The sequence below is a fragment of the Phycodurus eques genome, chromosome 13 (assembly GCF_024500275.1).
Source record: "Phycodurus eques isolate BA_2022a chromosome 13, UOR_Pequ_1.1, whole genome shotgun sequence".
Classification (NCBI taxonomy): Eukaryota; Metazoa; Chordata; class Actinopteri; order Syngnathiformes; family Syngnathidae; genus Phycodurus; species Phycodurus eques.
Genome location: NC_084537.1, coordinates 23,029,394 through 23,043,456, shown reverse-complemented (window position 1 = coordinate 23,043,456; position 14,063 = coordinate 23,029,394). Strand labels below are relative to the sequence as shown.

Sequence of the window (14,063 nt, the reverse complement as noted above, 5' to 3'; positions counted from 1 at the left end):
TATTGCTATGCGTGTAACTCGCTCAGGTTACACCCTTGACACGTAGACTGGCCAATCACAGCGCGACATAGAATGGAGGTGTAACACATTCCTGGTTACACTAAATCAAATTAAATGATGCATTTTGATAAAAAAACATTTTTTTTTAAAATAAATACAAATGTCACTGCTTATTTAAACCATAATTTTGGTGAAACAATGTGATCGGGGCACACTGCAGGATAATTGTTTAGGATAATCTTTTACAGACATCCGAAAATCTGACATTTGCTAACTGTGATCGAACTGGGGTTTATATGCTTAAATTGGTCCCGATTATTGTTGTTTCCCTCATTTAAGTACATACGCTGTGAACAAGGAGGGATCTGTTTGTTAAAATATGACAAATGTATCATTATAACTATAGTGAATCATATTTTATCGTGTCAGGCGTTATCGTAGCTTTGTACAGTTCGTGAATGCACATTTTGGAAACTCACTCGTCCTGTCTGCCAAAGTGTGCATTCGGTCTTAATTTGGGTTGACAAGGCTTCAATTTCCTTTCCATCGAGCCGCAACAAAGCTGATGGAAATATGAGCTTTTCTTTTTTTTTTTTTTTCCCTACCCTCCTATTCAAGCACTTCTTTATACCCTTTCATGTTTCCATTTTCACATCCGTCGAGGATAAATTCTTTATCTCGCCGAAATGAGGCTCATAACATGGTGCTGACCTAATTTTGGCAACACGTCATCCCTCTGTTTTTTTATTTTATTTCTTTGTTTCCCCCCCCCTCCTTCACTTGTCTTCTCTGCGGTGCTCGCTCATTTCGCCGAATCATCACGCGGAATCTCTGCCGGACTCCTCCACAGCACTGGCTGCACCACGTAAAGCCACCTCGATACCAGCAATTGGCAAAGATTGGCGACGTCGGGAATATGGTTGCGAGCGAGGAAGGGAATGTTACCATCCGGAGATGCTGGCGCACGGGTCAGCGTTCCCCTCTGTGATTGGAACACGGCGCATGTTCCCAGGAGGCCTTCCTGCTTTCTTGTCATGTTTCCCCAAAAAAAAAAAAAAAAAAAAAAAAAATCCTCTGTCTTTGTGCCACTTTCACAGCATTGTCCTATAAGATCATCACTTTCGTGCCTGGCTAAGCAAAATTGTTCATTGTTCGGGCACGATGTCTCCTACTTTTAAAGAGCTGCTTCACGATAGCAGAAACGGACTGGGAAGCTTTCTGGTTTATCCCCCAAAAGAAAAACCAACTTTGCAGCAATAAAATTCAACGAGCAGCTCGGTTTCCAATGGAGTTCCATTCTTAGAATGGCGACGTAACCCAAATTTGTATGTTGGAATGCGCCGTCGTCTTATCGCGAAACTACACTCGCGCGTGAAGTCATAAATCGTAAATATTTGGGCGAAAAACACTCAAAGCCATAAATTTAAAACAATCAAATGAAAAAATGAAAAATGCTGCATGACCACACATTGTTACACGGCTGCACAATCTAGGTTATCGCACGCCGTTCTGAACCTTGACACGTAACGTGTTAGGACAATCAGAAGCTCCTGCAAATTATTTCAAAACTAACCCTAAAACAAGCCATTCACAACGTCTTTATAATTATATACCCTTAGAAAGCCTTTTTTATTCCCGCTTTAAAAGATTACATTTGTAGAATGAGCAGCATAACTGAATATGTAAAATGTGCCTAATCTTCACATCTTATTGTGCTATTGACTGTTGTTGATTGGTGGATCGGATCACTGAAATCTCAGCCGAAGCGACGAGAAACGAAAGAGAGAAAAAAAAGACACTGGCAATTCAGTTCTTTGTGCGTAGGTGTCTTATCAGCATGGCACATCTTGACGTAATATTTGCGCTCCAAATCTGTCAGATTTGCACAGCCCTGCTTCGGGATTTTTACTGGATTCCATTCAAGGTTTCTTCCGCTAAAGCCGTCTTTTGTTGATTTGGACGTATGCTTGGAGTCACTCTTCCTCTGCATCTTTCCTCACAGACATCTGAAGGTTTTGGGATAAATGCAGCAGTCCCCCCCCCCCCCCCCCCCCCCCCCAAATGCGGCCATGCCTAGAATACACTTTGGTAGCGGGGCGCGCAAACCAGATGGCTGTTTATTTTTATATGAGGTGGCGACAATGGTTCCAGTGCCTGCCGACTGCTCTAAAGCAGCGGGGCCCTGGCACACTTGCTACATAATAAGAACCCCCAGCGATTGTTTCGGGTGTCTTGGTCACTAAAACAGCTTATACATTTTAAGAGCCCTCAGAATATTTACTTTTTTTTTTCTTCTTCCAAAAAAAGGATTAAAAATGGTTTCTTTGAGAAAGACTGAGTGAGTGTTTTAGGGACCGTCCTCTTGAACAAACCTGCATCATCATATGTCTGATGGAATATTTACACTCCAAATATACTATACCCACCACGTCCAATTCAACAAACGTCAAATAATGTGCAGACTATGAATATTTGGTCTATTTCTCACCAGGCGCTTGAGTCAGAGGCCAACAGCAGAGGAGCTGGAGCAGAGGAATATCCTCAAACGTGAGCATTTAACATTTTTACACTTGACGTCGACAAACACTCACACACGCACGTGCCCATCTGCCATCGAAATGACAATTGTACCTGAGGGGGGGACTGTCGCTAACCCGTAACCGAGTAGTTGTGACAGATGTGTTGGCAGTTGGGCAGGTGCTGTCGTGCGACAGTCCTGCTGAGAAAGTTGGAATGCTGACACGATAACAGTTAGTATGGCAACATACAGTGTACCCAAGATGCCAACTAACTAAAGTAGAGATTCCAAGTGCAGACCAATAAGGATTTTACATCATGACCAGGAGTCTGGTACAATTTCAAATGACAAGTGATGAAATGTGAACAGTTGATATGCAAATATACGGCAAGAATGACAACCGGAGTTGCTAGGGTAGAGAAGTATTTTACATTTTTCCAGTACATTTTGCCTTGCTGCTGGGTAATATTTTAAAATGCTAATGAGAATGGATAAAATGCTATCAATTGCTATGCCCGTGTTCATCTTGAGAGCAACTTTAATACAGAACACGCTATTTTCCCCCCCTCTTCTTGTCGTTTAGTTGGGCACCGTTTCTAATGAGAATTGATAAAATCCTAATATGCTTAACAACGCAAGAAGATGGTAAAGATTTTACTTCCGATACTATTAGAAATACTATTAGAAATAAGAAGAGATCGAATGCTAAAATGCAATCATTTGCAATGCTTAAAATGTATCTCGATGCCAGCGCGCTAAGTTAGATTGTGTTTTACATTTTTCCATGTAGTTTGGGACTATTTTTCATGAGAATTGATCAAATACTAACACTGCAAGAAAGAAAGTGCTTAGGAAAACCACTAAAGATTGTATATCATGGCTCGTATTCAGATATTATTAAAAAGGAGAATAGATTAAATGCTAATATGCTAACTTTGGGTATGCTAACCTATACAGTGGGTACGGAAAATAATCAGATCCTCTTACATTTTTCACTCTTTGTTATATTGCAGCTCTTTGCTAAAATCATTTAAGTTCATTTTTTTCTCATTAATGTACACACAGCACCCCATATTGACAGGATGGAATTGTTGAAATTTTTGCAGATTTATTAAAAACGAAAAACGGAAAATATCACACAGCCATAAGTATTCAGACCCTTTGCTCGGTATTTAGTAGAAGCCCCCTTTTGAGCTAATACAGCCATGAGTCTTTTTGGGAATGAAGCAACAGGTTTTGTCACACTTGGATTTGGGGATCATCTGCCATTCCTCCTCGCAGATCCTCCAGATCTGTCAGGTTGGATGGTGAACGCTGGTGGGCAGCCATTTTCAGGACTTTCCAGAGATGCTCAATTGGGTTTAAGTCGGGACTCTGGCTGGACCATTCAAAAGCAGTCACGGAGTTGTTCTGAAGCCACTCCTTCGGTATTTTAGCTGTGTGCTTAGGGTCTTTGTCTTTTCTGAAGGTGAACATTCGACCCAGTCTAAGGTTCTGAGCACTCTGGAGAAGGATTTTCGTCCAGGATATCCCAGTACTTGGCCGCATTCATCTTTTCTTCGATTGCAAGCGGTCGTCCTGTCCCTGCAGCTGAAAAACACCCCCACAGCATGATGCTGCCACCACCATGGTTCACTGTTGGGACTGTGTTGGACAGGTGATGAGCAGTGCCTGGTTTTCTCCACACATGTCATTTAGAATTAAGGCCAACAATTTCTATCTTGGTCTCATCAGACCAGAGAATCTTATTTCTCACCATCTTGGAGTCCTTCAGGTGTTTTAAAAAAAAAAAAAAAAAAAAATTTTAAGCAAACTTTCATGCGTCTTGCACTGAGGAGAGGCTTCCGTCGGGCCACTCTGCCATAAAGCACCGACCGGTGGAGGGCTGCAGTGATGGTTGACTTTCTAGAACTTTCTCCCATCTCCCGACTGCATCTCTGGAGCTCAGCCACAGTGATCTTTGGGTTCTTCTTTACCTCTCCCATCAAGGCTCTTCCCCCCCGATTGCTCAGTTTGGCCGCAACGGCCAGCTCTAGGAAGGCTTCCGGTCGTCCCAAACGTCTTCCATTTAAGGATTATGGAGGTCATTGTGCTCTTAGGAACCTTAAGTCCTTAAGTTTTTGTAGCCTTGGCCAGATCTGTGTCTTACCACAATTCTGTTTGAGCTCTTCAGGCAGTTCCTTTGACCTCATGGTTCTCATTTGCTCTGACATGCACTGTGAGCTGTAAGGTCTTATATATATATATAGAGGGGGGGGGGGGGCTTTCCTAATCAAGTCCAATCAGAATCATCAATTACAGCTGGACTCCAATGAAGGTGTAGAACTATTTTAAGGATGATGAGAAGAAATGGACAGCACCAGAGTTAAATATGAGTGTCACAGCAGAGGGTCTGAATACTTATGGCTGTGTGATATGTTTTCTTTTTTAATAAATCTGCAAAAATTTCAACAATTCTGTTTTTTTCTGTCAATATGGGGTGCTGTGTGAAGATCGAGGAAAACGATGAAGTTAAATGATATTAGCAAATGGCTGCAATATTACAAAGAGGAGGTGTGAATACTTTCCGTACCCACTGTACACAACAAGAACCTGAGAACAGAAATGATTAGCATTAGTACGGCCTGCGGGGGGAGGAGGAAATGGTTCCCTGCCCATGTTTTGATGCATTACCGCGTGGCTTAATTCAACATTTATTGATGTTGGTGATAAAATACATGACCCGTTTGTGTGGCGCAAACAAGCCGCTGTCCTTTGCCTTATTCCGTCTCGGCCTGAGGTTTCACGTTGAGGCTGGCTAGCGGACTTCCCTGAGGAATCGGAGCCCGGCGTGATTGCTTTCTGAGTGCCGGCATACACGCACGCCGTATCAGGCAGACGCAGTCCTGTTGCCGGGGACTTTCACATCAAAGTGTGATTTGCCAACACGTCCTGCTCCGCCCGGCGGCTCCGCAGACGAGACGACGTCGGAAAAAAGTCAAGGAATTTACCGGCAACGCGTTACCGGCCTCCTCCATCAATCGCACGCGTGCAAGGTTAAATTAAACACGGAGGAGCGCCTGTGTGCCATATGAATATTAGATGGTTTTTATTGCAGGGGATTTAGCAAATAGGATTGCCTTCTCGTCTGATACTATTTTAGGAAAAAACGCGAACATGCTAACGTCGCAAGATGCCAATCTCGGCCCCTTTATAACAAATGCAGCCATTTTAATGAGGAGGGTTGTCTATTTGAATCCAATTGGCTCATCATGCAATCATGAATGGGCAACAAAGGGAAAACTTTGGAGAACAAAGCAATCGCGCTCCCCCGATGCGCATTGCTATTAATATTAAACTGCCAATGATGTTTGAGGCTACACGAGCATGTTCACTTTCGTTTAGCATTGCTCTCTAATTGGCCACATTATGCAGAGTGCATGTTTGCTTCCCTCGTTAGTAATTGCACAACTGCAGTGACGCTCCTCCTCCTCCGCAGCTCGCAACGAGCAAGAGGAAATCGAAGAGAAGCGGGAGCTAAAGCGACGGCTGACTCGAAAGGTGAGTGAACGCAACTCAACAAATCGTAGGCGGGCCGTTGTCGCGCGTTCCCCGGGTGACGCTCGCGTCCTTGTTGCCCTTGGCCGCGGCAGCATGTCGGCCGCCAAACCCTTGGACCCCGTGGAGAAGGTGTCGAGCGTGTTCCTGTCCCTTTCAATTAAGCAACACTTCCTGCACCCCTGCAGGTGTCCCGCTCTCACCACCAACAACAAAAAAACAAATCTTACATCTGCCGCAGTATATTTATAGCTTGTTAATACAGCAGGACTTCCTAAGTCAAGTGCCGGGAAAGTGGTACAATTTGGTCTTCAATGCAAATTGTTCCGGGAGAATGTTCCTCAAAAGTTAAAAGAAAGACTTCAGTTCAGTGAGCATCAAAAGCAGTTCTGGGCTAAGTACTGTACATACGGCCCGCTCTCTTCTTTAATCTGGCCCTCTGAGCATTGACATCAACAGTCCAGCAATATGTGTTCCACTGATTTTGCAGGGGTTTTTTTGTGTTTTTTTTTAATGATTATTAACTTGAACCTTTATCTCCAACTCATTGGTCAATCAATTTATTGTAAATAATATTTCTCACATAGATTTTAAATGTTTTTAAATTAATTATAATGAATAACATGAAAGTATTCAAGAGGATGAATTAGTTATCCCCACTATTCTCTATAGATAACATCATAGTGAAAAACCATGAGCAATTGCGGTCCCATTGCTGTTTATAACGGCCTCGAGTCTAGATGCCACAAGATGGCGCCAAAGGACTACTTTGCTATTGGACGGTTCTTTGGCACCATTCATCATTCAATTTCGTGCGGTGTGATTTCTAAATGTGTATTGCTATGACAATTAAAGTTTTGAATCTTGTAGCATCTTGGTGTGATTCGGAAATGAGTTTTTCAGTAACGGAGGGCTAGGTTAAAAAAAAACAAATCTGCAAATTTGCGAGTAGGGAATCGCAAATAGTCGGGGCAGCGCTTGTCAAAATGAATACATCTTGTTGTTTTAGCTGAGCCAGAGACCCACCGTGGAGGAGCTGAGGCAGGCCAAAATCCTCATCCGATTCAGTGACTACGTGGAAGTCTCCGACGCCCAGGACTACGACCGGCGGGCAGACAAGCCCTGGACCCGGCTCACTGCAGCTGACAAGGCCAGTAGTTCTTACACTTAAAGGAGATGTATTAGGCTTCTGTTGTTTTTCAAAATTAAAACAGTTTCCAGGTATTTTAATAAAATGTCCGTTATATGCTTTTGTCCAAATACCAAAGGTGGGGCTGAAGTTATGTGGCAGGGTGGAAGTGCAGAGCGGCTTGTTTACAGACATATTTTTGGAAATAAGCAAATATAACAAAAGAGTGACTTGATTGTGTTATTTCCGATTTGACACTCTTGGGAGCAAAGCGCCCAAAGGTGCTCCTGCTGCTGCGTCCCTCTCCCTCCCTTTCCCTTGGCTTTTGTGCCTTTTGAGCACGCAAGATCACACCTAAGGACCACTCAAGGGCGCTTTGAGTGTTTTGATTACGCAATAGCTCCTCTTACGTAAGGGAGTAATCGGACAAGCGGTGCCGCGGGACGGCGAGCTGCTGACATCAAAGCTGCGTTCTCGTATTCTTTTGCCTTCCTCTTGGAGGAACTCGCTGACAACACGTGGCGTTTTAATAACATGACATTATCATGTCACTCATGTCATTCTTTCACCCTGAAATTTGACGACTTTTACTACAGCGACGCAAATACACTCAAAAATATTTGAACATCATTCATTTGTACAGGCGCTAGCTACAAGGTTTGTGTGTACATGGGCTGTTACATGTCAAATTTGATCCATCTACTAAAATGTATTTAAAATATATTTAGCAGTGTGCGTAAAATCAAGGGAAATGATGGTCATCGTTTTTTTTTTTTATACTGTACATGCCATACATAGTAGGTGTGTATTTGTCTTTATGGGAGAGTTTGAAACGGTCTAAAGAACTGTCTGAGGTTCCGCCGCATTTGTTCAGGTTCCTGCAGAAACATGCACCTGTTGAACTTTGAACTTTGAAGGCTCATGGGAATCTTGAAACAGTGAAAGCGCAAAATGCATAAGGAAGAGCATACATACCGAATATAAGAAAAACAAGTCAGAGTGGTCAGAGGCGGGATTTGGACCTGCAAGAATAAGTACCTGCAATGTAGCAAATTAAAAGAAATTTCCCCTTTGCTCTGAAACACTGATTAACGATTAAAACCATACTGGAAAGCTACATATTAATATCACTGTCACATATTTGCTAAATGACGCTGAATTGATCAGAGCCAGTCAAATACTGCAGAAGCGTATGTTTGTATTACAGTGCCCCCTGTTGAAAGAGTTTTTGCACTGCCGTTTTGGAGAGAAACATTTTTTGCATTTTATGCACCCTGCCGAGAGTCAATGACACCAAAATGTTGATGCATGCATGTATATTATGACGTATAATGTGCCCATTTTCAGCGTTTCATCACAGTTTCGGGGCACAGCTACAAATTGCGTAACACTTTTCAAAGAGGGGAAAGGTATAGTTTCTTTTTTTTAAATTTTTTTTAATTTACACTACAGGTCCTAGTGCACAATTTCACCTATTTGCGATGTGTGTGTGTGTGTGTGTGATTTCAAGATTTTTATGTGACTCGGTAATTGTCAATTAATGCATGCCTGACTGTCTGCTGTGCTTTTGTCTTTCAATACGGTAAATCAACATTTAGTTTCTAAGCAAGAAAACATTTGCTGTGCATCTCAATTGTTTGTGTGTGTGTGTTTGCAATTTGCAGGCAGCTATACGAAAGGAGCTCAATGACTTCAAGAGCAACGAGATGGAAGTGCACGAATCGAGTCGCCATTTAACCAGGTACTGTGCACTTTGGAAAATCCTTTCTTTGGATTGACGCCTCTCTGCAGTCACGTAACTAAATGCCTCCTCAAAAAAAAAATAAACGAGTGTTATTCTCTGCGATGTGACTACATAAGCACATGTGGTACTATTTGCATACGCTGGTTGTAGAAGTTTTAGCAAGGCCCCAAGGGGATGAAATGTATTGAAATGTTTTTTTTTTTTTTTTTTTTTTTTCTATATAATGTCTAAATATATATATTTCTTTTCAGGTTTCACCGACCATAGTAGACCATCGCTGTGTCAAGCAGTGCTGCACAGGTAGAAAGAACCTTAAGTGCTGGAAAGTCAAAACGGTGCCCGTTTTTGCCAATAAGGCCATGTCTTCTGAAATGCCTTTTTTTTTCTCCCCCCGAGACCCCAGACAACTGAGTCGGTACTACACCCACCAATTAGTCCCCTCCCTCACCCCGCTGTAGTAGCACATCAGTTCAGTTCTCTGCCCCCCCCGCCCCCTAACCATTTTGTGCAATTGGCTTATTTGACGGTCTCCAAGCTGAGCTCTCAGGCGCTTAGTTGTCTATTTGCTGGCTTCCGTCTTCTGAGTGTGACAGAACATTTAGTCACCGGTGGACTTGACTGGTCACAATGATTCTTCTTGATGATGACTGTTCCCACGGAGCTCCCAAAGGGAGCAACTCTGCAGGAGGATGCAGTCGCTGGAGGGGGAGGGATTCAGCCATCCATCCATCCATCCGCTTACCGCATTGGCGGGGAGGGGTGTCATGTGACTGTGCAATATTTGATTTGTTGCCAATGCTTCTAGGGCCCTCTAGAGTTTGATCTACGGTTCTGTTCTTCCCATGTACTGTACCGTACCGACAATGTTGTCATCCAAGTTGCTTACTGTGAAAGCCGAGGGATTGCTCTCTCCAAATGTACATTTTGTTTATATTGAACAAGTCAAAAATCTAATTTCCGTCACTTGTCAGAATTGTGTACATTTTATGTAAAAACAAAACAAGCAACAAAAAAAATCGCATCTGACAGATGTGAGTATGTTTTATATTATTTTAGTTTTTTTGTCTGTGCTCTTTGGATGGAAGTATTTTGGAATGAATACCAAGAGCATGACTCATTGCAGTGTTACCTTTATTTTTGAAAGAGTATTTGTCCCTGCATTTTATGATACACATTGCTTTCTTTTTACAAGCAATAGCCTTTGCTCATCAAGGGGTTGAACAACCCGCCACCCTGTCATTTTTTTTTTTCTCTTCCAGTGCTTATACAGAAATGTGCGTTATTTTTTATGTTTTCACATATGCTACGTCAGGATTACTTACCTGCTATCATCTCCACTGAGCCAATTAGATATCTGCCTCGATACAAATGGAACATGGTGACAATTCCGGACAATAAGTGGATTTTAATGGACTGATTTTAAACTTTTTCAGTACCTTCATAACCCAAGTCATTTGCACTGTCGCTCATAAGCTTTATGGACACTTAATGTTTTGGTCTTTATTAAAAAATTTTTTTTTACTGTATTACATTGAATTAAGATGTGAAGTGTAAGTCAGGTGTGGGGAAATATAGTATGTCTTCTCCCTTGGAGAATGAGTTCAAGCTGTGTGGTTTGCATGCGTGTTGTATTCATTTGGAGCGCAGATCAGTTCACATTGTAACAGAGTTTCAACAGGTCAACTAGCTTCACTGATGTTGACAATGCGGGCATTCCCCCCCCCTCGTATATTTTATTATTAATTCAACACAAAAGGAATGATCTGTGGATTTCCATTTTGCCGGATTTAAAAAAAAAAAAAAAGAGGAAAATTAACTTTGCAATAACCTTTTTCCTTTTCACATGGAAGTTGGAGCAGCTCAATAGATTTCAGTGTGGTCCCGCCCCCCACCCACCCACACTTTTGGAATACAGAATGCCATCTAAAGGATACATAATGCCAATTAAAATCCCATTTCTGAATGCATTTTCATTGTGTGCATTTTCATTACGCAGATGGCAAATTCTGCCATTAACTTTTTTTTTTTTTTTCCAGTGGGGTACAAACACACCAACAATGGGCTGAATTAGAGCATTTTTTCCAGTCCTTGCGATCAAAGTCGGCAAAAGCCAGATTATCAGGCGTCTGAAAGATTTAACCTCAGTGATTATCCTGTAGTGTTCACTCACACCTATGGACAATTTAGAGCAGAGGTGTCAAATTCTCTGACGTGAACGTGCATACCACAAATAAACCGTTAGAATTTTATTCCTTATTATCCTACAAGCACTGTAGTACTAATAAAGTTGTCTGCAAAACAGCAGACAACCTTTCCAAACTAATCGGTCAGACTATAATTATACAAACCTCAGCCGAACAGGACAAAATAAAATAAAATCAAATGATGGGGTGATTAAAGATTTTTATGGGTTCACAGTCATAACGGCCCTCTGAGGGAAACCGTTACTACAATGTGGCCCGCGACAAAAATGGGTTTGACACCCCTGTCCTCAGCAGTGTAACAGGGATTTCCCCTTAAGTGTGACTTCAACACTACAGTACCTCCTCCTCGCCTGCAGGAGTCACTGTGGCCAGAGGATACAAATACAAATTCGCTTTTAGTCCACTAGAGGGCGAGGAAGGCCGCGAAATCGATACCAGTCGGTGGCCTGACGCCGTGTGAAATGGCGTCCCGGTGACAAGTTACTCGTTTCGATGCTTTTAAGAAACGCCGCCAAGCTTTCCTTTGTCAACCGCTGTGGATTTTCAATACATTATTTGGGGATACCACCGTAGGGCCGTTGGCTCGTCAACGTGACGGATGTTCAACAGGTGAAAGTCGGAGAGTATGTACGTTGCCACACGGAGCTCAAGCTAAACCAAGCCAACGGTTATCATCCATCCAAGCGATTTCAACATTGCCTTCAGCTTGCCGCCGCCTCACGTGACCCGAGACGATAAAATGGGAGATGTAGTTTTCAAGCCTTTCCTCCCAACATGGTTCCGGGGAGAGCACGAGACGGTGCAATACGTGTCCCACAATGCACAGCGTTATTGGTGTGAGGCGACGCCATCTTGACTCCTCCTCATGAATATCCATCAGGAGGTCTTTGCGTAGGAGGTCGGCCGACGTTCATTGCATATTCGAGCAGTGTATTTTGGTCCAAGCGCGACGCACGGTCACGTCGCCGCCCTGATATGTCCCTTCGCGCCCTGCCGCCTCCTTCCCAGCGACTTGAATCGGTAAAATGTTCCCTCTTAGCGACGGAGGAGAAAGGAAAGGCGAGGAGTGAATGACGACTAGTGGAAGAAGTGACTACGGTGGGAACGTACTCTGGCTTTTAAATGTAGACGCGGTCGGCGGAACCAAGTGCGCACCGTTATTTCTTCCGAGCGGGGGACGTCTGACTGGCAGAGATGGAGAGTGTGCAGGCTGCAGCTGACGATGGAGGCAAGTTAACGAAGAAGCCCAGCGGAGTGTCCAGCGGTCGGCGGACTCCAGCAGCGGACGGCGGCGGACACCTAGCTCCCTCCCCCGCAGACGTAAAGAACGGCAACGGCGTTCCCCACTCGAGCCGAATTGCGTCGTTGAATGGCCGAGGCTTATCCGGCAACTCTGGCTCCCTGCTGCTTCGACGCAGGCGCTTGAAGCGGAACCTCAGCGCCGCCACGGCCACCGCCGCGTCCGCCGCCGCCGCCGCCGCCGCCTCCTCCTCCGCTGTCGCGGCCGCCTGCGGTGGTGCCAAGATGAGCTCGGCCCTGTCCTCTGCGTCTCTGCACACCCAGAGCCTGGACCGCAAGACCCTGCTCAAGCACCGGCAGAGCATGCAGCTGCAGCCCGCCGACCGCGAGTGGGTGCGAGCCGACCTCCACCGAGGCGCAGTCCACGTCTACGACAGACTGACGTCCTCGTCTCCCAGGCCGGTCCTCTGCACCGCGGACACCACAGCTGGGGAGGTCGCGGTCCGCCTCAGCAAACTCTGCGGCAAGTCTAGTTCTGTCATGCGCATTTTTAGCAAAGACAACCCCAAGATGGACCAAAATGGCAACTGCAGCGTCAAGTACGAGTACGACTACAATCTGTGCAAGGTCAACGATGAGCCCGCTATCAAATATAACTCCTTGTCTGGCCTGGAAGCCACAGATTTAGGGGGTCACCCCGGTGACAAGATGAGACTGCTGCTCATCACCAATGCAGATGAGAGGCAACAGGATGGAAAACTTTTCAGGCCTGAGTCAGAGTCCCAAGACAACAGAACATGCTCGCTGTCAGACTTGAACTTGAACTCCAACATGGACACCCCAAACGAGGATGACTCAGAGCACAGGAATGGGACTGACAGCTACGGTCTCAATTCTGGCTCAGATGTGGAGAGCAGCGCTTTTGACGACCTGAGCTCCGGGGCCCGGCTCAGCGAGCACAGGGACTCGCTCAGCGACGACATGATTCTGGGCACGGACGCGTCTGTACTCAGCCCATCGTTCGATAGCGCCACGGAGGGCCACGACATGTACGGCAGCTCTTCAGATGAGCTGGAGCTGGACTGCCCCGTATCCAGCGCTAGCCCGGATCCCATCTCCAACGGCGTCTGTCTAAACGACATGGCCAACGGCCTTCCCACGAGCAGCAGTGCTGGCTCCTTGTCCAGAGACAGCTCCACAGGTAACACACCTGACATCCAGGACCCAGATCGCAGTGATGGCAAATCAGCGCTGACCTGTGGCCACAGTGGAGGCTCCTCAAAGGAGTCCAGCCCCACGCTGTATGTTCAGCTGCACGGCGAAGCAGTCAGGAGGCTTAGCCCAGATGAGAGGCCCCTGCAGATCCAGAACGACTTTCTCTTTAAGCTTGGATTTAAGGACCCTTGGAGAGTTCAAGAGGAAGGGCTTAACACAGAAATGGGCTCCCTGCTACGTTTCTATGCAGGTACATTATTTTTCATTTGTTGAATGTTGTTGCAGCGGTGCAGCTTTGCGTAAGCCTCCCGGATGCCGGCATCTTTCCCTCGTGCACACAGACAGACCAGAGGTAGAGGTTAAAAAAAATGCTTTAATGATCAAACGTATGAGGTTTTGTGGGCGCAACACGGTAAACTTGTGGTTACTCTGCAGGTACTCTGGCTTCCTCCCACATTCCATAATCATGCATTTGAA

General features: G+C 44.8%; 2 protein-coding genes across 7 annotated transcripts in view; both read left to right on the top strand.

Annotated features, from left to right (window-relative positions):
• LOC133411181 (phosphatase and actin regulator 1-like) overlaps positions 1-10,888 on the top strand; it is a 45,086-nt gene extending 34,198 nt beyond the window's left edge. For 4 of the 6 annotated variants that reach the window (XM_061693195.1, XM_061693196.1, XM_061693193.1 and 1 more), the window contains exons 8-12: positions 2,492-2,547; positions 5,997-6,058; positions 7,065-7,205; positions 8,849-8,925; positions 9,180-10,888. In XM_061693195.1, coding sequence (XP_061549179.1) covers positions 2,492-2,547; positions 5,997-6,058; positions 7,065-7,205; positions 8,849-8,925; positions 9,180-9,195 — 352 coding nt within the window. In that variant the 3' untranslated portion in view covers positions 9,196-10,888. Of the gene's footprint in view, positions 1-2,491; positions 2,548-5,957; positions 6,059-7,064; positions 7,206-8,848; positions 8,926-9,179 lie in introns of those variants that run through there. The other 2 variants (XM_061693194.1, XM_061693198.1) reach the window with 2 other exon arrangements.
• A 694-nt stretch (positions 10,889-11,582) lies between these two features.
• phlpp1 (PH domain and leucine rich repeat protein phosphatase 1) overlaps positions 11,583-14,063 on the top strand; it is a 55,254-nt gene continuing 52,773 nt past the window's right edge. Inside the window, exon 1 of the mRNA XM_061693165.1 lies at positions 11,583-13,836. Within this exon, the coding sequence (XP_061549149.1) occupies positions 12,327-13,836 (1,510 nt within the window). The 5' untranslated portion in view covers positions 11,583-12,326. The remainder of the gene's footprint in view (positions 13,837-14,063) is intronic.